At 44.0% G+C, this 21405-nt stretch overlaps 1 protein-coding gene across 1 annotated transcript in view; it reads left to right on the forward strand.

Moving 5' to 3' along the window:
• The first annotated feature begins 1761 nt into the window (after positions 1–1761).
• The window catches only part of BRWD3 (bromodomain and WD repeat domain containing 3), a 59172-nt gene continuing 39528 nt past the window's right edge, over positions 1762–21405 (forward strand). Inside the window, exons 1-7 of the mRNA XM_037407696.1 lie at positions 1762–2056; positions 2155–2213; positions 2357–2386; positions 2681–2740; positions 11221–11371; positions 13798–13896; positions 20985–21145. Of these exons, the coding sequence (XP_037263593.1) occupies positions 2020–2056; positions 2155–2213; positions 2357–2386; positions 2681–2740; positions 11221–11371; positions 13798–13896; positions 20985–21145 (597 nt within the window). The 5' untranslated portion in view covers positions 1762–2019. The remainder of the gene's footprint in view (positions 2057–2154; positions 2214–2356; positions 2387–2680; positions 2741–11220; positions 11372–13797; positions 13897–20984; positions 21146–21405) is intronic.

Here is a 21405-nt window from a genome sequence, read left to right on the forward strand (position 1 = left end):
TTGCACTGTCTCTCTCACAGGAAGCACCAGCACTGTAACTTCAAAGCTTCGGTGTAAGGCTCAGAATGTGGGAGAGCTGTTACTATTGGAAAGGCACTAGAACTGGGGTTTGCAGCTTGGTGAGGTGGCACCTTGCATCCCTGCTAGTGATGAGCTGATCAATGGACCTGCCTTAAAAAAACCAAGAGCTATCATGGTGAGCAATTTAAAAATAAATCAATTAAATTCTCATTAGCAGCTCGAGAACTTTAGAGGATGAGGAAGAACAAAGTCTACAGATTGCCCAGTTAATCTGAGTTCCTGGCACAAAATAAAGAATTTTCATGGCTGTACGAAGGGGTAGGTGAACAGAGGCGCATTATGTGGAGAAGCTGAGTGTCAAGGACCTGACTCCTTCTCCAGAGAGCTACTGGCACTTGGTCGGGTACCTTGAAGCATCCCGAGAAGAGGCAGCCAGCAGAAAGGATGGCATCCTGACAGCGACAGCAGGAAGAACTCTGAAACAGCACTTAACAGAAAGCCTAGTCATAAGTAGATGCTATAAATATATGCTAAAAATGAGTTTATACTTAATGTTTCAACGACATCGATTTAGGATGATTCAGCTCTCAGTATGCAAAGCATGAAGATGAGTTGTCTTTTTTTATTTTCCAGTTATGACAGTGACTGTTAACACTGCCAAGGCTTGGGGAGTTCTAATACCAAATGCCAGGTATTTATAATAGCAGAACACAATTTTACACTAAAGAGTAATGTCAATCTACTTAATATGTTTTAGCAACTTATTGCTAAAGTGACGTAAGTTTCTGGAGCTTTGACAGGATGCTTTCCATGGAAAAAAATGTTTGTTTACCTTAAGAGTATCTGCAGTGACCGATACAGAACCCTTCTTTGCTTGAAGAGAACAGGTGCTGCATAAACCCTATTTTCATTTCCTGGATGCTGGAAGAAAACAATTTTAATTTGGCATCTAAAGCCACCCAAAGCCCTCTGTTCCGTAACCTTGGCAGGACTATGCCCCTTGGGGTGTATCGCTGGCTGCAGGTGCCAGGGAGAGGACATGCTGGTAACAGCCTACTTAACACAAGATGCACAACAGCTGCTCCGAGTATCAAGACCCTTCTCTCGTTGCTGAACACCAGGCATCCACTGCTCAACACTCTGTCTTGGGCACCTTGTTCTACCTTTACAGTGGATTAAACAATTTAATGAATGCAGCCAAAGAAACGTATTTTTCTGTGCTGCCAGCACAACACCGTACAGCTGTTCCACACCTGATAACGCCTGGCCAGGCCTCTTCCTACAACTGGTCCATTCCTGACAGGAGCCAGCGAGGGTTATCGGCTCTCCGCCTTCCCCTTGGCACCCACACAATCCTCCCTTGCGTGTCCCCCTCCACAGAACACGCGTGGGCTAACGATTCCCGAATCCGTGCGCTTTCCTTTAGAAACTATTTATTTTCCGGGCCCCCGTGGGTCCCAATTTCCCAGAGCGGGCCGCCTCCAGGCCCTGCAGCTCCGACGGTGAAACCGGGCGGGCCGGGCCGGGCCGGGGGCGGCCGAGAGGCAGCCAGGCTCGCCCCCTGCCGCCCCGCCCCGGCGGCGGCCCCGGTGGGGAGGCCGCAAGGCCCAGGCGCGCCCCAACCGCCGCCGCCGCCAGCCGGAAGTGCCGCCTGACGCGCAAGCCCCGCCCCCGGTGCGTCACCGCCCCGCCCTTCCGGCCCGGCGCTTCCGGCCTGTCCCCTCCCCGCGCCTCCCGGCGCCGCTTCCCCTCGCGCGAAGCCGCGCACCGCCCCCGTGCGGCGGGCGGCGCGCCCTGCACCCCGCTCGGCGGCTGCCTCTCGGGCCGGGATATCTATGGGGCGACCGGCGATGCGATGAGCCCGGGCGGGAGCCGCACCGGGGCCAGTGCCGTGCACGGGCAGCGGGGGTCCTCCATGGGGGCTCCGCCGCAGTAGGAGCGGCGTCTCCCCGGGGCGCGATCCGCCACCTCCCCTCCCCCTCGGGCCTCCTGAGGAGGATGGCGACGGCGGCCGCCCCGACCCAGCTCGAAGCCGGTGGGTATCGCTGGCGGCGGGGGCTGCCCTCCGCCCCGCCGGCCGCCCCCCCGTTGTAACCGTGTCCCCTTTCCCCCCCCCCCGCTCCCTCTCCGCAGAGCTCTACTACCTGATCGCCCGGTTCCTGCAGTCCGGACCCTGCAAGAAATCCGCCCAGGTGAGCGGGGAGCCGGGGGCTCCGCCGGGCCGGGCGGGGCCGGGGGGAGCCGGGGGGCGGCGGGGCCGCTGCGCTGCGGGCTCCGCACTCACGGCCTTTGTGCGTGCGTGTGTGTGTGTGTCCGTGTGTCCGTCTGTCCCCAGGTGCTGGTGGAGGAGCTGGAGGAGCACCAGGTAAGGCGGCTGCCCCGGCGGGACGGGGGAAGCCCTGGGGATGGGGGGGTGTCGGGGGCTGCCCTGCCCCGTCTAATGCAGCCCCACTCCTCCCGGGGCTCCGGGAGCCCCCGAGGGAGGCGCGGGTGCCCCCGCGGCGGGGCCGGGGGCAGCGGCGAGGGGCTCCTCCCCGGGGCGGGCTGGGACAGCCGGGGGCTCCCCTCGCCCGCCCGGGGAGGGGGCGCGGGGCCGGCCGGGGTCTGACGGCCGCCTCCGTCCCCGTCCCTCCTCCCCCTCCTCGTCTGCTTCCCGCAGCTGATCCCCCGGCGCCTGGACTGGCAGGGCAAGGAGCACCGCCGGAGCTTCGAGGACCTGGTGAGCCAAGTTTCACTCCCGACTTCCCCGACAAGTTTCCCCCACCCCCCTCGCCGCCGCCCGGGGCACTGCTCGCCGCGTGTGTCCCCCACCGCCTCGGCCCGGCCCGTTCTCCTTCCCGGGGCCGCGGGCTGCGCCCCGCCGAGGCCGTGGCTGCCGCGGGGGTGCGGAGGGGAGGGGGACCGCGGCCGGGCCGGGCACACACACCGGGGCGGCGGCGGGGGCTGCTTGGTGCTGACTGACTGCGCCGTGCTATTGTGGGGCCGGGAGGGTTATCTGAGGGCACGTACCGGGGCCCAGCCCGGCGAATGGCGCCGCGTCTTACAAGCCAGAAAGCGGCGGGAGGCGATGGAAGGCGGCAGCTGATTGGCTGCGGCGCCGCGGAGGAACTTGCAGGGAGGGCGGGATGAGGCGGGGGGCGCCCCCCCTTCACCCCCCCCACCCCGGCCCTGCGCGCCCCTCGCCGGCCGCCGCTCCTCCGCCGGGGCGGGCAGCTCCCAGCGGCCTGCCGGGCCTCCCCCGCCCGGGGCCGCAGGGCCGCCTCGGCCGGCCTCTGGCACCCGGCGCCCCCCGTGCCCCCTCTCCGGGCGGCGGTTTGACGGCGCCCCCCCATCCCCGCCCCCGGGGCTGCGGGCGGGCGGCCCCGGCAGGGCCTGTGTGTGTGTGTGTGTCCGCCCCCGCGGCGTGGGGACGCGTCTGCGTGGCCAAAGCGCGGCCGTGGGCCGGGGGGGGCGGCGGGAGCGGGTTCCTGCCGCGGGGCGGCGGGGGGGATTTCACGGCGACGTGCTGCCGGGCCCGTCGGCGGGCAGGGCCGGAGGCCTGGCCCAGCGCTCCCCGCCTGTGCGGAGCCCTGCGCCTCTGCCGGACGGCTGGGCCTGCCTGCCCAGCAAACCAGGGTGCGTGGGGTTTTTTTTAGGAAATGTCATGTTGAGACTATTAAACGCCTATGAAATGTATGGAGTGGCTACTCGCAGATATAAACCGTGTGAATATCTGTCATTGGGAAAGGTCAGCTGCCCGCCGCACTGCCAAGGGGCCGGCGGCCTGGGGGTGGCCAGTCTCCCAGCCGGGAGATGGGCCCAGCCTTGCTGGCATCCGCCTGAAAGCAGTGAAACTGAAGTGTCATTTCAATTTCTTTCCGAGGGGTGCAAATGGCCTTGTTTCCATTTCTAGCAGCTCTGGGTATTAATGTATGGCGCTGATTTAGCACTTTGCCATTGCAGTGCTGTAGACTTACTAATAGCGTTTCTCATATTGATATACTGTGTGCGTGTGATCATCACTGTCTCCTGACCTGGAAGGAATTGAAAGTGTGTCCTTGCCTTTCCCATCTCGCACAGGGCAATGTTGATCTGGGATTTTGACACGGCTGTTGCTGAAACTGCTCTGTAGCTTGCTCAAGAGTTAGTTTTCCACTTTGGCAATATAGTAGAAGCTCAGATGCAGATGGGAGAGCTCCTAGTGTTGAGAAGAGACATTTGTACCTCCTGGCTTTCCCTTTCCAAAGTGTATTAAGAATTTAAGATGAATGTTATGTTTCATCATACCTCTTGTGGATAATTCTGGGACTGTATATTGAGTGAACAGACACGGAGTAAGTACTGCATTCAATAAATTTTAATGCTGTACGGTCTTTCTAGAGAGCCTGAAATCTAACTATAGGCTGTTGCAGGTTTAGCTTGTGACTGCACCTGGTACCCGAGAGGAATATTAACAGTGGCAGTATGAAGTCTGATTTCAGACATACTGGTTTTGCTTGATCAGTTACATTAGCGTATACAGTTTTTTCCCTTCATTCCATGGGACACAAATAGAAAAGCCTTAAAACTTTTTGTTTGTGTATTGATGGCATTGTTGAAACCATGTACTTTTCTTTAAAATTTGAGAAATGGGAGACAAACCATTGTAAAGTGAGGCTTGGAATTAATGGGATATTTCTTCTTGCAGTATGGTATTGTCAAAAATAAGTACGAGATGGTTTTTTCCTCTGTCTTAAGTTAATCAACAGTAATCAATTCTAATCTAAAAGATTGTCTTTTTATCTAGTATTATTTAACTGTTTATCATTATTTACAGTAAGGAACAAGACTATAAATCATTTACAGAGAGACAGGTTGATGCTAGGTAGAATGGACTGAGCTTCTCCCTTATAATCCTCAGACTGAAGCTTTCACCGTTGAGGATGTTGAAGAAGGCCTTTTTTTCTTCTCATTGCTTAGGGTCTGGTGTATTTGGAATTTGGACCTTTGGTTGCATATGATTGTATATTAACCTAAACTACCCGACTTCAGGGCTAGCTAGATGTCTGAATGTCATGTTTTGAGCAAAGCTGGGGTTGTGAAGGACACAGATAACTCTGACCTTCATTTTAATTATCTCAGGCACATAAAGAACCAAAAATAAATTATAGGTGCTAGCGATTGGAGATAAAGTTTTTTCTATCCCTTTCTCCTTTTTGAACACTTACAGAGAGAAAACCAAATTCAGTTGCAATCTCTGCCTGGCGTTGCAACTACCCTGGTTAGGCAGGCCTGAGGTAATGGGACCCAGTGAGAGTTTACAGACCTGGAGAAGTCCGATATGTATGTTTGTTTGTTTTTCCTCAATAATCTGTTTTGGCAAATCTGACAAAGTATTTCTTGTTTTAATTGCTGATGTTTCAACTTCATTTTCCATTCTCTTTGACTGTTCAGGTTAGTGTTGGTATTTTTCAGAAAATACGCCTATGCTCTTGCCATTGAATACATTGTTACTGCTCTTAGGGCTTTTGGAAATGAGAAAGATATAACAACCCAATTGCCTACTAGGTGGCTTTTATCTAGGGAATGTTTACTCACACTGCACTCCAGCTTTTAGTCAAGATCTGAAAACTCTTTGTTGAGAGTTTTGGGGGTTTTTTTGTTGTTTTATTTGAATGTGGTCTTTAACTTTAAATGTCAGGTGCCACAAGGCAGAAGAGTAATTTAAGATGCACTAATAAAAATTGTACCTACCTAGCAAGCAGAGCCACTCAGAGAATACTAGCTTACGTGCATTTGTGTTCCCTTTGTCTTTTCTGCTTATTTCCACTTTGCAGTACTTTTTATGTGCAACATGTGGCTGCCTGTCTAGGTAATCATCCAGGTGTACTCCAAAGCGGTTTTTACTTTGTTATTGACTGCTGGTGGTCTTGAGAATGAAACGTGTTGTGAAGGGGAGGGTCCTCGCTTTCCCTTATGAAGGCCTGAAGTTTATGTCCAACTTGCATGCAATTAGTACTCCGATTTTAAATTACCATAGCAGTTCAGTGTGGAGTCAGCTGTTGTACAGATGAGTCAAGCTGAATCAACTCGGATTATCAGAACAGTCTCCAGCGGACTGCTGTTCAAAATTATCTTTGTTTATTCCTGATAAAGATTACTGGCTCTGGTCTGGTTTTCAAGAATATCTTGATGGGCTGTATCTTCTGGCTCAGCCTGTTCTGGTCTTTGTGCTGAAGATATGTATAATTTCAGGAAAACCAGAAAATCGGCTGTTTTTGGACACTGTGTTCAAGTGGAGAATTTGCATCCGTGAACGGCTGTGCTGGTATGGAACAGCTTAAGGGATTTGGCTTTGAGTTTCTGCCTTGCCCATCTGCATTGATTTAAAACTAGCTATGAGTCTGAGGTGCTGTTATTTATAGATACTGCCAATCCCAGCATTAGCAGAGAAGGGATGTTACGGTTTTGTCACCTCAGGAAAATGTCATCTTGTAGTATGGTAGTTCCAGCCTGTTCTCTCTGGGGAAACCAAGTGGATAATAGCTTTTAAAATTCAGGTAGATTTGCATACTGTTGACATCTTCTGCAAGTCCAGTATCTGAGCTTCCTTGTGCTGAGATTCCATATTTGAGGTGTTGAGTAATTTCCTGCTTGCTCAGCTGCCTTTGTCCTCTTGATCTCCTCTTTTTGATACAGTTGTCAATTGATTCTTAACTGATTGTTATTTTGGTAAACGAGAGAAGTGTCGTAGGACTGCCTAGAGGTTAGAAATCTGCTGCTGATGCCCAGCTGCCTGCCTGCCCACAGGGGACTGGGTACGAAGGAGCCTTCAGACATCTGCGTTGCTGCCTGTGTTGCTTCCATTATGCAGCCCTTGTGTCAAGTTTAGTCTGTGCTTTGAAAGCAGTGTCTCACAGGGCTTCCCAAAAGAGATATTTCAGAGCTATCTGGTTCTGATCCCTGAGAAGACAGGCTTCTTATTATAAGTAGTAATCACAAAGAGGTTTTTTGTTTGTTTGTTGAAATCTTCCTTGGAGGAGCAATTGTCAGCAGTTGTACCAGGGGGGTTTATTTGTTTGTTTCAGGGATCACCAAACTTCTTGCCTGTCTTCTTAGCTGTCCAGTGAGGACCTTCACTCACTAGTCTTTGAGACTACATGGCAATGCTTCCAACAACAGGAGTGTAAACAGGTTTAGGGGTATGACTTTCTCCTAGCCTTGACGTGACTTCCCTAATAGCTCTTTACTTACAGCTACTTATCACTGTAGCAACTTATTTGCATACTGGTTCAAGCAGTCATGGCTGTGTTACATTCCCCTATGGTTGTTTACGTAGATCTTTTAAAAAGAATAGATTAATTTTATCCAGTTCTTGAAAGTTTTTAGATCCATAAGACCTGTATGGTTACTGTGTCAGAGAACCCTTCCGTGGTACTGTGGTGTTCTTGTGCTCTTACATTTTAACCTTTATAGGGTCTTTCACATCAGGCAACAAAACAGTTTTCTCTTTACAATTTATCCCAGGGTGCAGAATTTTCTCTCATTTAGCACGGTTTCAGCTCTTCTGCGTTATTTTAACATGTTCTTTTGAAAGCCTTTGTTAAGCATTTTTTTGGCCTGTGTTACTTGTCTCTAATTTTTGAAATATTTTCTAATGTTTTAGAAATATTTTCTAATATATTTGAGGAGGTGATAATATCCTTGCCAGTCTTTAATTTTGTCATATGGGGCTTTGACTAGCACACACTAAGAGATGTGCTATAACTGGTGCTAAGCTTTGCCTTTTTCCATACTTCTTTTAATGAAAATCTGATTTGGGAGACTGTTTTTCTCAGCTTTATTTCTGCAGCTTCATGTTTCGGAAAGATACTTAAAATCCATTTACAGCTATCTCATGCAGAGGTGAAAGGACTAATTTTTGTTTCGAGTTCTTTTGGAAACCTGAGAATAGAATTGCTTGTTATGCCCCAGGCAGCAGTTTAAGAATTTTATCTGGAAGTTATTATGGAAAAAAATCTCCAGGATAATTTGCTGCTATTGCTGCTTGCCTATGTAGCTGTTTGGTAAGAACAACAGTGATAATATTCAGATTAAGGGCCACTTGTTTGGGCTGTTCTGGGTTGTAGAAACATGAAAACGTGCAGGGAAGGACTTATGGTACAGCCTTTCTTCTGTAGTATGGCATGGTTTGGATTGCAGGTGGCAAATCTGGTGAGTAGGGCCTGTTAATGAAGTGAACGGTCACTTTGATATGTGCCTGGGCTGTGCAATACGCTCCACATCAAATGTCACTTAGTGCACAGTTTTATTAGATTGTAAACTTTTCTAAAGTCTGGATGCTTCAGCAGCTTACTTGTGCCGATTTAACTCTGGCTTCATGATGGATTTGCCAACTTTTCTGGTCTGGGCAGCGATCAAGCAGATGTCTGGTATCCTGAGCTGCTTAACGTCTGGATGTCCCAGGCAAATTACCACCAGGCATGTGCAGATAATTGCCACATGCTCCGTGAGTCTGGTGCACGCATCTTTCTTCTTTGAATGTTGTCCGGTCTGCACATGTGTTGATGTTTGCTGTCTTTGCTGTTCTGTATATAACTGCGGCTTAATCTGCAGATCTTTAAGCAGCAAAGTCCCTTTCTGTTTCTGAGTAGGTGCGCTGAGTTAATCAGGACTTGCTTGTTGAATAACTTGTGCTCTGTCTTGACAGTAGGATATTTGCTGCCAGGCTTAATTCGGCACCTCTCTCTAGACATAGAGTAGCGGCAGTACTTCAAAAGCAGTGTGCTCCTGAGTGAAAAGGGAAGTGTTTTGCTGCATTACGCTAGGAGAATGGTTTGGACTTTCTGTGAAATTTTATATTTCCAGAAAGGGTGGTGTGGTTCGGATTTGTTCCTACCCTGGAAGTAAAATGTAAAGTTCCGCAGCTTCTGGATTGGTTGCTCTTTTTCTTTTTAATTTTTTAATTTCAAGCTTGATAAATTGCTAGAATTTGCAATTGTTGACTGAGAAGCATGTTAGTAATTACCAGAGATGTAAAAAAGAATTTAATACTTGCATTTTATTAAATTGCAGATTCTCTCTTTGGAATTGCCTTTGTTTCAGATCCTTTGCATCTGAAGGGAGGCTCTGTAGCATTAACACATTTATATTATTTCAGGAATGAGTAAGAACAATAGGCAAATACAGAAGTTCAGATAATCCTTTTATCTCATTTTGAATTCTGTTATGTCACGTAATTTACAATGAAAGACAGTTCATGCTTATACACTGAACTTCACTGGCTGTGCAGTTGGGAATGTACTGATATAATTTTGGAACTCTATGATTTTGGAAAATAAAAAAAGAAATTAGAATGACTGGAGAAACCAGGCAGTGGAAGAGAGCATTCATGGGGTTATTCCTTGATGCTCACAGTATAAAAAGTCATGGAACGGGACCACGTTAATGCAGTCATCAGGTTCATCTTTCCCACAGAGATACGATTCTTCTGTTTCCATCAAAAGGCCAGAGCTGTTATCTTTAACACGCACTGACTGAAGGGATGTGTGGAGAAGCCCGTCTCTCTTCTGTAAGGGTTTCCATTCAGAGTTTTTAGTTGGGTTTAGTTCAATGATAATTTGTATATGTTATTGGAAAAGCCTTTCCTTTTTTTTTTTTTTTAATTAAAATCTTATTTGTGGGATGGTGTTGATCCTGCTTGTGATACAGGTGATTACATTATACAACACATGACTCACTGTGTTGAGCATTGTAGCACCGCTGCTGTTGCCCAACTGGAATGAACAATTTCCCAATGACATGTAGTAATAATCTGTTTGATGACATAGTTCAGTGAACAATGTTTTGGCAGCAGGTCTGAGTAAAGTACTTACCTTTTCCTCCTTTCTGATGCCTGCCGCTCCCTCAGGTGTGCTGGGGCAGGAGCTGGCCATATCCTTAGGGTCTGGGTAGGCAGGATACCTGGGCCTATCTACTGATGCTGTGAGCTGTTGGAAGTGGTCCTGTTCCTTGCTTTCCACCAGCTCTGACGCTTCTCTGAACCAAAATCAGCTTTGCTAAACCTGGCAGATAAACCTTTTCCTTCTTTTCTTGGGTCAGCATTCCTAGTGCAGGGAACTGAAACAGCTCCCTCCGCGGTAGATGAGCTACCAGAGTGGTTTTAGCCAGACTGGGAAATCGTTCTGGCTCACTGCAGCTGCACAAAAACTTCTACCCCAGCAGGAGGGAGCTGCATGGGTGGTGAGTGCTCACAGCCCTGTCACCAGTATCGGCCTGTGACTGGACACAGTTGAAATGGTCATGTAGGAGAGCGAGGTGTGCACAGGCACACACCTGCTGTTATTTCTTTAGAGTGAGCACTGTTCTGGCCCTTTCCGATCAGCTTTAGTATTATTTGGCATTAGTTTGTGGCTTGGTAAAACAAAAACCCTAGTTTCCGTTGTCAATCACAGGTACTTAAGAGCTGAGTGACCTGTTACTACTGATCTTTAAAAAGGACATGGGATGTAGCTATATGTCCTGTGTTGAAGGAGCTAAATAAGCTCCAATGTTGAGTTTTTGCTGCCAGCTAGAAAATACGGTAGAAGTCAGGCAAGTGCAGGACATTCTGGATAATGAGGTAGAATTTATTTGCTATTTGAACAGACTGTTGGAAAAAACCCCATTGTCTCTCCATAGAAAACAGTCTCTGTGTAAAGGGAAAAAAGAAGAATGTTTTCCCCGACATGACAAATTAGGAGCCTACATGTGTGGGTCTTAAAGACGTCTACTCCCAGTGGCTGAAAGCAGGAGACTGGCTATTGCTTTTAGGATAATGTTTAGGGTTATTTGCTTTAGTATGTGTGCTTCTTAGAGTAATATGAATGTCTGACAAGGATTTTTCAGCTAAAGAAGAGATGTGAAAAGAATGAACTGAAGGGTAAAAAAGGCTTCTTTTTTAGGCAGTACTTTGGTCAGAGTACTGCCCTGGGAGCTGAGTTTCAGGAGGTTTTGTTTGTTGTTAAGGGACATCCTAAATTAAAAGTGTAGCTACCACCACCTAGAATTTTGGGTCTGACTTTTTGAGCACTCCATGTCACTTTAAAAGACATCTTTGGTATAATTAATTTTGAGAGTTTTTTCAGGGGTTTTAGACTTGATTTCAGTAACTTCAACACCTGGATATGAACCACGCAAAGAAGTGCCAGTAGAAGCAAAAATAAAACAGTTTTCATACATCTGCATTGTTTATATGTTTAGGTGGCTGTCAATGCACACATCCCTCCGGATTATCTTCTTAGGATCTGTGAGAGACTTGGACCCCTTTTAGACAAAGAAATCCCACAAAGTGTCCTAGGTGTGCAGACATTGCTAGGTGTCGGGCGCCAGTCTCTACTAAGAGCAGCAAAAGGTAAGATTCTCAATTTAGCTGTGACTGGATTTTATTTTAATGGTCAAAACCCTTTTTGTTTTGATTGATATTGTGGTATCTGTGTGTGTTTGCATGAACCCTGGTTTTATCTCCTATGCTTGTCAGCTTTCTTGTTGTAGTCTTGCTAAAATGTAGTTATTGCTGGCCCTGTTACGTATGTGTTTCTTTGGTTGAAAATGCCATCTTAAGCAGCTCTCGCCTACAGTTGCCTGATCTTGTTGCTTGCTTACTCTACCTCCCCTCCCCAGCATATTGGACTGGTGTTTAAATGATGTGATGAACTAGATTAGAGATTTGATCTGTCTGGAGAATAGCCATTTTTTTTGTATACTTATGCCTGTGTCTAAAATAACCCAACAGTCTATATATTTTGCTGGGCTATTTTTCAGACTGATTTGTTCCATTTGTTCCATTATTTCATTCCCTGGCTGTGCAGACAGGTGTGTCAGCTTGAAGGGCAGGGTGGCATTTGGGGCAGCATTTAGAGAGTGGGAGAAGGTGAGACTGATTCTTCGGTGATAATTCCTGCTTGTCCTTGTTTAAAGTAATTTGAATGAAAGCCCTCATTCCTTTCATGAATAGAGCACCAGTCCTGTTGCTTTTGAAAAACTGCTCTGCTTGAGATAACGATCCTGAGAGCACAGTTCTGAGTTATAACTAAACAGATCTGAGAGCCATCTGCTATTGAAAAGAGTGATTCCTTCGTTCTCTCCTCGCTCCATGCCCCTGTCACTTCCCTGTAGGAGCCAGAACTTACTTGATCCTGTGATGTGCTGATTCAGAGAGCTAAAATGTTGCAAAATTTGTTATTGCTGTTGTAGTGAATTAAATTAGCTCATGGAAGGATCAGAGTGCTGGATGTGACACAGGCAGCAGGAGCATCACTCTGGGAGAGAAGGAGGGATGGGCGAGCAGGACCTTCCTGTTTCACCGGCAGCTGAGCATTTAATTTACTGCATCCTGTGAAGTCACACTGTGATGCTAACAGGAACGGTAGCATTATGCTACACCTGGAGGGGTGTGCTGTTTGCAAACAGATTTCCTTACCTAAAGTTTTGGGACCGAGTCTTGTTAATTTCAGGTTTGCAGGGAGGCCTGCAGAGAAAGTTCCTTCATTTCACATTGTTTCCATCTTACAAGAAAACAACAACAAAATGTAAAGAGAAAATTTTTGTGCAGGGAGAGGAAGTTTCTTAGGTGAATGAATTAAGGCGCAGACGCTAGATGAATCACTGAAAGAGGAAGTGATTAATTTTTTTATCCAAATTTTTTGCAAAGACATTTCTACTAGAAATATTTTTGCAAAGAGATTTCTACTAGATTTATGGTGGGTTTTTTTTCCTCTTCAGAAAAAGCTGCTGTGACATTGCAGCATTTGGTGTGTAAACCACACTCGCTAGTATGAAACAGCATAGTTTTTTCAAAGTTGACATACATGCATTTCCACTCCCCTTAGTTGTGTATCAGTATGAAGTTTCCATTTACTGTTAGTATTTATAGCTATTTTGATCTATTTTAGAAAGTGTGAGTGCAGTTTTTAATGTGTGTCATTGTAATACTCTGTGGTACAGTTTGAGTTTTAATCAGAAGGTGCTCTCGGGAGTCTCTGAGTCATATAAGCTTGTGCATTTCATATTCAGAGATCTAAATGGTGATACACAGATCCACCAATCTGTGGCACTGTCCTGTTTCAGTACTTACTCACTGTGGAAGCTCATTTCTCTCCTTCCAGATGGCCAGAAATGGAAGAAGTCCAGGTTTAATTTCTGAGGCGCTCTGAACAGTCTCAGAAAAATCGCTATTGTTCTAGAGAGAAGGCTCTCTGAGGCCAGTTGGCAGCAGATAGCTGGAGAGTCTTTAAAGAAAACAGTCTTCATTTTAGAAACAATGGTTTTTTTGGGGGGTGGGGTGCAGAGGACAATCTGAAAGGAGGGCGTATTGCCACCAATTGCAGGAAAACAGATTTGTTGGGGGGAAAAAAGTAACTTCTCCCCCTTTCAGGGAGAAAATGTGTGCATGTATGTGTATTCTCAAATGTACAGTTCATAAGCAGAGGTTCTGTATCTGTTGGGATTGCAGAAGGACTAGAAACACATGAAAGTTCAGTCCTGCCTTATACAAAGTGCACGTACCTTTTTCATTCTCTTTTTCTTTCCGTCAATTTAGACTCCCTCCTCACCAAAATGAAGCAAAAATAAGCTGAAACCTTTACATTCATATTGCTTAGGAAATATAAATCAGAGTAGCAATCTTCAAGTTTTAGTTTTTTAACAAACTAAAAAGACAAATCTTATTTTGGGGTGCTGGGAGTAGTGCTTGATGCTCTTGATACTAAGAAGAATAGGTCAGTTAGACCTGGTTTGGCTGATTGTTTCACTAATCCACTGTTAATCTTGCCGGTACAGACTTCAGACATACGCTATGGAAAGGATCTGCGTTTGCAGCTCTTCACAGAGGCCGGCCTCCCGAACTACCTGTAAATTATGGAAAACCACCAAATGTGGGTGAGTTCTGAAACATGCATAAGGTTTTTTTTTTTTTTTATTCTCTGTGCTTTTATTACTGCTCCAGCTGAAAGTTACTCTTATTGACTGAAACACTACTATGGGTTTGCATTAATGGCTTTTTTGACATTTCAGCATGAATTAGTCTAAAAAAGGTTTCTCACTGACAATAGAATAACCCTTTTGGTATTATTCAGGCTTGGATCTCCCATAATGTGCATACACGTGTTAAAACATTGTGGCCACATTGAAAAGCTTTGCATGTCAACCTCCTGTTTGGTGTGCAACACACTGGACTATTTTTTTTATGCTATACCTACATAATCTATACATATGCTTATAAAATTGAATTGGCATGGTCACAGGAGCATGTAGACAATCTTTTCATTCAGGAATCTTAGCCAGAACAAAGCGCCTGGCTCTCAGGGAACTTTTTGGACTCAAGAATTCATTTTAGTTCAATTATAACAAAAACCAGACTGCTTGCAACATTCCTCTCCAAAAAGGAAATAATCACCAAACCAACATTTGTGTTACTTCAGTTTCAGTTGTCCACACAGTTAGATAAAGGACTTGTATAAAACTCCGATATATGCAGGCATTCAACTTATGTATCATCACAGAGCTACTCTGTTCTGCTTAAACTGAAAAGTATTTTCCTTGTATGGTTTGAACTTTACCTGTTTTTATAGCAAACAAAATTTATTCTTGCAGGCATAAATACAAGTCCAGTTGGTCATTACTTGTTTCTCATGAGGGTATTTTATCTGTATTTACCATGTTAGTGTTTGTGCAAATGTACAAACTTTTCCTGGTTTGTTAGGGAATCCATTCACCTATGTTTCTCCCATCCCTTTGGATAAGTTGGGATGGTGATGGCAGTCTTCTGTTTCTACCACGTCTGTTCCTCTGTTTGTGCTTCCGCACTCTCTCATTACTAAAAATTAATTATTGTCAGACACGAAAGTGACAAAGCCTGGGCTGCTTGTGGTTGAAATTGATAGCACGCTTTGCATAAGGTCTGTGGTGGTGTGGCAGCAGTGTGATGGAATAGCAAAATTAATTATAGGACTTCGGTGTAACAAAAAAAATGGCTATTTGCCTGGAACTAGTGCATTAGTACTTTTCCTGCTTTTGTCAGATAATTTATGAGTCATGCTGTGGACATTAAAAAAAAGAAAACTATTTCCATATATTGGTATGGTTACTTTGGTACATATCTATGAATTTATTCTTTTAGTCTGGTTCTGCAGTTGATTGTTAGCATTTGGGCAGATGGATTGCTAATAGTCTAGATTACAGATTTATTGCACACACGCAACTTTAGTTGTCTTTCTATAAGGACTGCTGAATCAATTCTTTCATAAGAGGAGAATCAGACCATGTTTTTGAACTATATGTATTAATGAATCATACTAGCAGATTGGACTTCAGCATTTGTCATGCTTTCATGACAAAGGTCTGCACTGCTTCCTTGGTGACTATTTAGTGACTTAGAGAACAGAGTGATTTATGGGTTTTGATGCTTTCCTATGAATTGTTTTTTAAAAAATGCAAAGGTGTTATATGGAAAATGGTCTTTTATAGCCAGGAATTAATTTTTGTAAGTATTGGTTCCTGGAAGAATACAGTCCTCCTTGGTGTATATACATAAACTACTAGTAAGAGAGGAAAATATGTATAAAGATGAAAAACAGAAATTGACTATACTTAAGCTATATCAGAGGCAGGAGTTTGGTTTTGGGATTCCCCATTGTTGATGCTGAAGTGGAAGTCACAAAATTCTTCTGCGTATTATTTGTGCAAAATAGGTGGTATTTTCTGGTGAGTAGTGACAGCTGCAGATGCAACATGTGTGTGTTTGTTTTAAAATACAGGACGAAGAAGTATGCCCAACCTCTTTAATATTATGGTGTAATTGTGTATTCCTGTACTGTGCTGGCTTAGTCAGATTTGAGTTTTCTGGAATTACTTGCCAAAGTAGTTGGGCTGAAGTAATAGACACCCATAATAATGTGAGTACATGAGTGAGATGAAATGATTGTGCAATTGCCTGCACAAACTGGTAAATAAGGTATAGAACTAGCAGCTGAAAGTATTCTTATATGGTTTCCCTTCCACTGAGAAAGATGTAAGCTTGCCACCATAAGTGTGCTTTTCTGCTGCGAGAACAGATTCGCCTGTGTTTGGCCTCCCAGTTTGAAGAGTCGGTAGCTGTTGTGGTTTGCCTTTCCATCTGGTTGGGGTTGGGATCAGACCTTGTGATCTGTGCTCCAGAATAAAAGGTCATGCACAGGGGAACTGGAACAAGAAATTAGTATTACCTTTTCCTAGTATGTTTGTCCAGAGCCGGGAATCTTCTGGGTGCGGAGTCTCTGAGAAAGCACTGACCTGTGGAAGTCGCTCTCAGGAACGTGTTGTTTGTGCTTGTTGAGCCTTGGAGGTCTGTGGTAATCTGCTGGGGGAGGAGAGGAGGGGAAAATGCTGTCATAGCTTTCTGCTGCTGACAGGATAGCGTGGTGAATCCAGTGAGGATGGTCCTTTAGGCCATTTCTTTGCAGGTTTTGCAGCAGTGTTACGTTTAGGACTTCATTTGTGCTCTTCCAGTCAGAAAAATGAAAGATTGGTCATACAGTACCTGAGCAATGGGAGTTACTTGCATATGATAAACCTGCTTTTGAATGCTACTTTGGTTTTGTCAGGACTTTTTTTTTTTTTCAGGCAACACAAATCAGGTTAGAAAGAAGGTTGTTTTCCCTCTGGAGTTGATTACTAGATCTATTCTAACCTAAGTATGAAAATCTTTATGGGGGTAGCTGTTGTTAGTGAAAATAACACAAAATTTGGAACCAGAAAGTTCGTAGCATAGTCTCAATGACCAAGCAGTTCAGCTGTATGGAAATTTACAGTCAAGGTGATCCAGCTACCTTCGGCCTGCCAAATAGCAGTGCTCTGGATGAGGCCAGAAATCGATGATGTTTCTCTGCTGTAAATGAGTTCCATGAGGTCAGCAGCTATGAAAGCTGGAACACTTTGTTCTTTCAGTGCTTTTACTGGGTCTAGCTGTCTTTGTGGCTGCACATCCACTCTTTGAGAAGGTATTTTGCATCTGTGAGCCAACTGTGTTTATTTCCCAGTGTTCTTATGAAATCCAGACTTGTGTATCTTCTGCACACTGCAAGCAGTACCCAATCTTCATGCCTGATCGGGCCCTGCAATGAGGTCACAGCTTACTCACCACATGTCCTAGCCATGTAAAATGTTATGTCCTCGTTATGAAGTTACAGTGCTCATTTCAGAGGGTAAAATAGTATGATGTGAAGTCATCACCTTTTTAAAACAACTGTTTGTACCAGTATTCTGTTTTCTACTTTTGTTTGCAAAAGGTGGAGTCAGGCAAGGGTTTGTAGGGAGAAGAATTCAAGCAGTTTGGAAACTGCTGCAGGTAGGTGACTTTGTCCTTGCTGAAATGTTTTAATTCCTTCTGAAGTTGTGAATTAACATTGAAATTTAATGTCTGATGATTGGTTTTTTAGGTTTTTTTTCACCGATGAGTCACTGTTTCAGGGTTTTGGTTTTATCCTTCAGAGGTGAGCTTTCTTGCAAAGGATTTTATGTTTGTGCTGTTATCTCTAGTAGACTGGGTTGTGATTTAAGAATTAGTGTTGTACAGCATATGTGACTCCTCTGCCCCCTGCGACTGTGCCCGTGCTTGTGCTAAGGGCTGTAATTTTCCTGAAGGTATGATCTTCAAGGACCAAGGACTGTCAGAAAGGAACAGAAAAATGCATGCATTTTACAACATCACCCTCAGTTAGTACTACAGGTTGGTGGTTCAGGGAGACACTGGTGGATGTCTGTAAGCCAGGGCTTTCCCCAGCATGGCAGGAGATGGCTGGGAGTGCTCAGGGTTGCTCCCAGCACAGGCTAAGAGAGAGGAAAGCCACCTCTCACAGCAGCATCACGGGCATCCCTGTGCCTAGGTAGCAGTCACTTCAGCAGCTAGAAGTGAGGAACTTCATCTGAGAAGACGGCCCTTCTGTTTGTGGACAAAACCAACTTAGTTTTCTTAACAAGAAAACTAGATATGCTGCTCACTTTGTGTGTGAAACATCAGTGCAATTCTGAAAGTTTTTCCTGCCAGGGAATAGTGAGGGGGTAGACTTGGCAGCTGTTATGCCCAGTATGGCATGAAGCTAATTAGATAGGTTGCTAAAAGTTTTTAGGGCTACTGTGTTGCTAATCCTCTGTGTGGGAATCAGTTGTGGGGGTTTTTTTTTTTGGGGGGTGGGGTGGGTTGTTTTTAATGCTTTTAGGCCTTATGAGTACAGTAACTTCATTGTACTGAAGAAAGCAAACTTCATGAGGATTTTTGTCATGTGTGGGTAATTCCCTATTTAGATACTGTGTATTAATCTTCTACAAAAAAATATGAGAACTGGAATTTGGGATGATTTTTTTGTTTTGTGAGTGTTCTTTACTTTGCAGTTCCTTTGAAGGCAGTGGTAGTTTATAAAGTGTAGGACAAAAATCCCAATCACAGCTTTATGTGTGTGGCATACGTTTCTGGTGTATACCCTAAGTATTTTTATAATGAGGATCGGATACATTGGATACTTGCTACATTTTGTTCAAAAATGCTGTTGCTTTGATAAAGATGGTACTCCTTATGGCCCAACAATAGTTCTGTATTTCTCTGAAACTTGTGATTGAAGCATTTCGTAAGCAGTGCTTTTTTATTTTTTAATTATCCATGGAAGATTGAGGAGTATTGTCCCCATTGTGCAAACAGGGAAACAGACACAGAAAAAAGTGAAATTACTTTCACATCCTCTGAAGCTGATCTGATTGCAAGTCTGGGAATCAACCGGAAAAAGTTAGGTGCCAAGTGCCAAATGCAAGGCTGTATGAGTTAGGAGCCGGACTATTCGTTATACCTTTTAGCGTTTCCTTCATGTGATTTACAACAAATGGCAGTGGTAAATTTTCAGAAGGATTGCACGGGAGCACTGTAGTACACAGAAGGTATTGCGCTTATTGGGAATATTTTGAAATGTGAGTGTATCTTTTTGATTCACACAGGTCTCTGTGCGGTTAAAAAAACGTTGGAAGTAATTTGAAATTGTTTAAAGGCAGATACACTGTTACTATGTATTTAAATGGTTTAAGCATTGAAAGAAAGGCACAGTAGAATTACTATATTGCTAAATGACTCCATCTCTGTGTTGGCGTAACAGTGTCCACAGTGTGGGGGAAGGGGAGCCTTAATATTTTTAAGAACTTAGCTTTTAAGCTGGCATACTTAAATAGTAAATAAAGTAATGTGTAGGTAAACCTGATAGTACCTTGCTACAGCATTTATCAGTATGGGATCTCTATGCCCTCCTATAAGAGGTGGGGGAAAAGGGCTAAAAATTTAATTTTTACTTTGCTAGGGGAGACAGTTTTATTTAATAGTTCCTTTATAATATCAGGTATCAACTGAATAGTAGGTAGATAGTAAATAACTCTGGGTTAGTGTGTTTTGCTTTTTTAGTACAGCTGAATATGTGTTTTTACATGAAAAACAAATATTGACTGAAGGTGAGGTCACACTGGGAGCCTGATGACTTTTGCAAGCATCTACACCTTTTGTGCAAGTTTGGTTTGGTTTTTTTCCTGTCTTATGTAGTGTTTCAGTTGCACTGAGTGATGAAAACTAGTCCAAATTTCAGAGCATAAAACTGAGAAATGAAAGTACTTTCTATAAATCTGGAAACAATTTATTTTACTTGTCTGTTTATCTCACTGCTTGTGTATAAATACTTCAATCTTACACATTTATAGAAGTGTTATGGGTTAGTAACCCTTTGAAACGATGCTTTTTGACTTTGATTTTTTTTTAACATATTCCATTATCTATTTTTGCATTGATAGGCAATGATATGATGATACAATTAAGAAAATGGGTCAGATTCTTCACTATACTTTTAAACTTAAAAGGCACTAGAGAGCTTCATGCCCCTCCTGTGAAACGCTGCCTACTTCAATGTGCAGTAGACGAGATAAGGGGTTTCTTCAGGGAGCCTGCTATCGCAAGGACTCAACAAAGCCCACCAAGGCAGTGGTGTTAGATCTTTTAAGTGCCATTGAAAACAACTCTTAAAACTTTAAAATCAAAAGTTCAAATGGTATAAATCAGGATAGGTAAAATTCAGTACTCAAAATGATCTCAAATTATGCATCAAATCAAATATTAGAATTAGGATCTTTCTGTATTCTACAGCTATAATGTTCTTCATTTTGTGGTGGGTCCCAGCGAAGGCACATACATGCCTGCTCTGCTTTCCTAGTAGTGGAAAAATTTGTATTTATCAACAGTGAAACTGCTAACTGCTTTTTTTACGTGATGTTTCTGTGCATTTAGATTTCAGGCTGTTCTTGTAGAGGACTATTGGATACAGCAATATGAAATACTTTGTTGCAGTTTTTTCTGGTGTCTGCTTGTTCTTTTGACTGGGGCTTTTTCCACCATTGCCACGTATTTCTTATTCATCAATTACATTGCCACAGAAATGCAATGATGTTGCTGCTGTTGCTTATAATGAGGGACGTTTTGTGATGAACATGTGGAAGACCGTTGACCCTCACATCTGATCTGGAACCCATTCCTAAGAAAGATTTTTATCACAGAGAAAGCTTTTTAAATTATTATCCTCTAAAAATAAATTGGTTGTAATTTATATTAGTAGCATATAATTTCCTTAAAGCAAGTTTTCTAAATCAATATAGAATAAATGTATCTGTTGCCTGTTCATGAATTGGTCATAGGAATAAATTCCAGTTGTGGTGGGGACTTTTAATTTTGCTTTAATTCTTGTTAAGAAAGCAGGTGTGGTATGTAGTGTGCTAGGTATTGAAAGGCTTCATCAGGAGTGGACTTACTTTTTACAAGACTGTACAGAATGTTCTCATAAGGTGGAAGAAGTTCAGATTTATGGGTTATAATAATAAAGTTGTTAACAAACATTATATTTGATTTAATATTTACTTACAGTTCTGGACAAAATTCATGTCTGTCTACTTTTTGTTTTGTTTTTCTTTTCCAGTAAATATAATTTCAGCCAGGCAATTAACAGGATGTGGACGTTTCAGCCACTTATTCCCAACATCCACCTACCAACACATGAAGATGCATAAAAGGATTTTGGGGCATCTGTCATCTGTTTATTGTATAGCCTTTGATCGCAGTGGAAGAAGAATTTTTACAGTAAGTTTAAAAGTTGTACTTTTCTTGGAAAATTGCTTTGCTTGGTTTGATTTCTTTATTTTTTGAGTCCCTCAACAGCCTCTTAGTTACTGGTTGAGATGCAGATACGGCTTCCAGAAAAAGAACGGAAGAACAATCTTGAAATGTATGGAAACCCAATCTCTTTCTATGCAAATTTTCGCTTTTCACTTGACTTGGTATTTTAAAATCACTCACAGCTCCGGTAGGCTGGAACTTAGCCAGCTATTTGCTTCCCCATG

Source organism: Falco rusticolus, chromosome 14 (assembly GCF_015220075.1).
Source record: "Falco rusticolus isolate bFalRus1 chromosome 14, bFalRus1.pri, whole genome shotgun sequence".
NCBI lineage: Eukaryota > Metazoa > Chordata > Aves > Falconiformes > Falconidae > Falco > Falco rusticolus.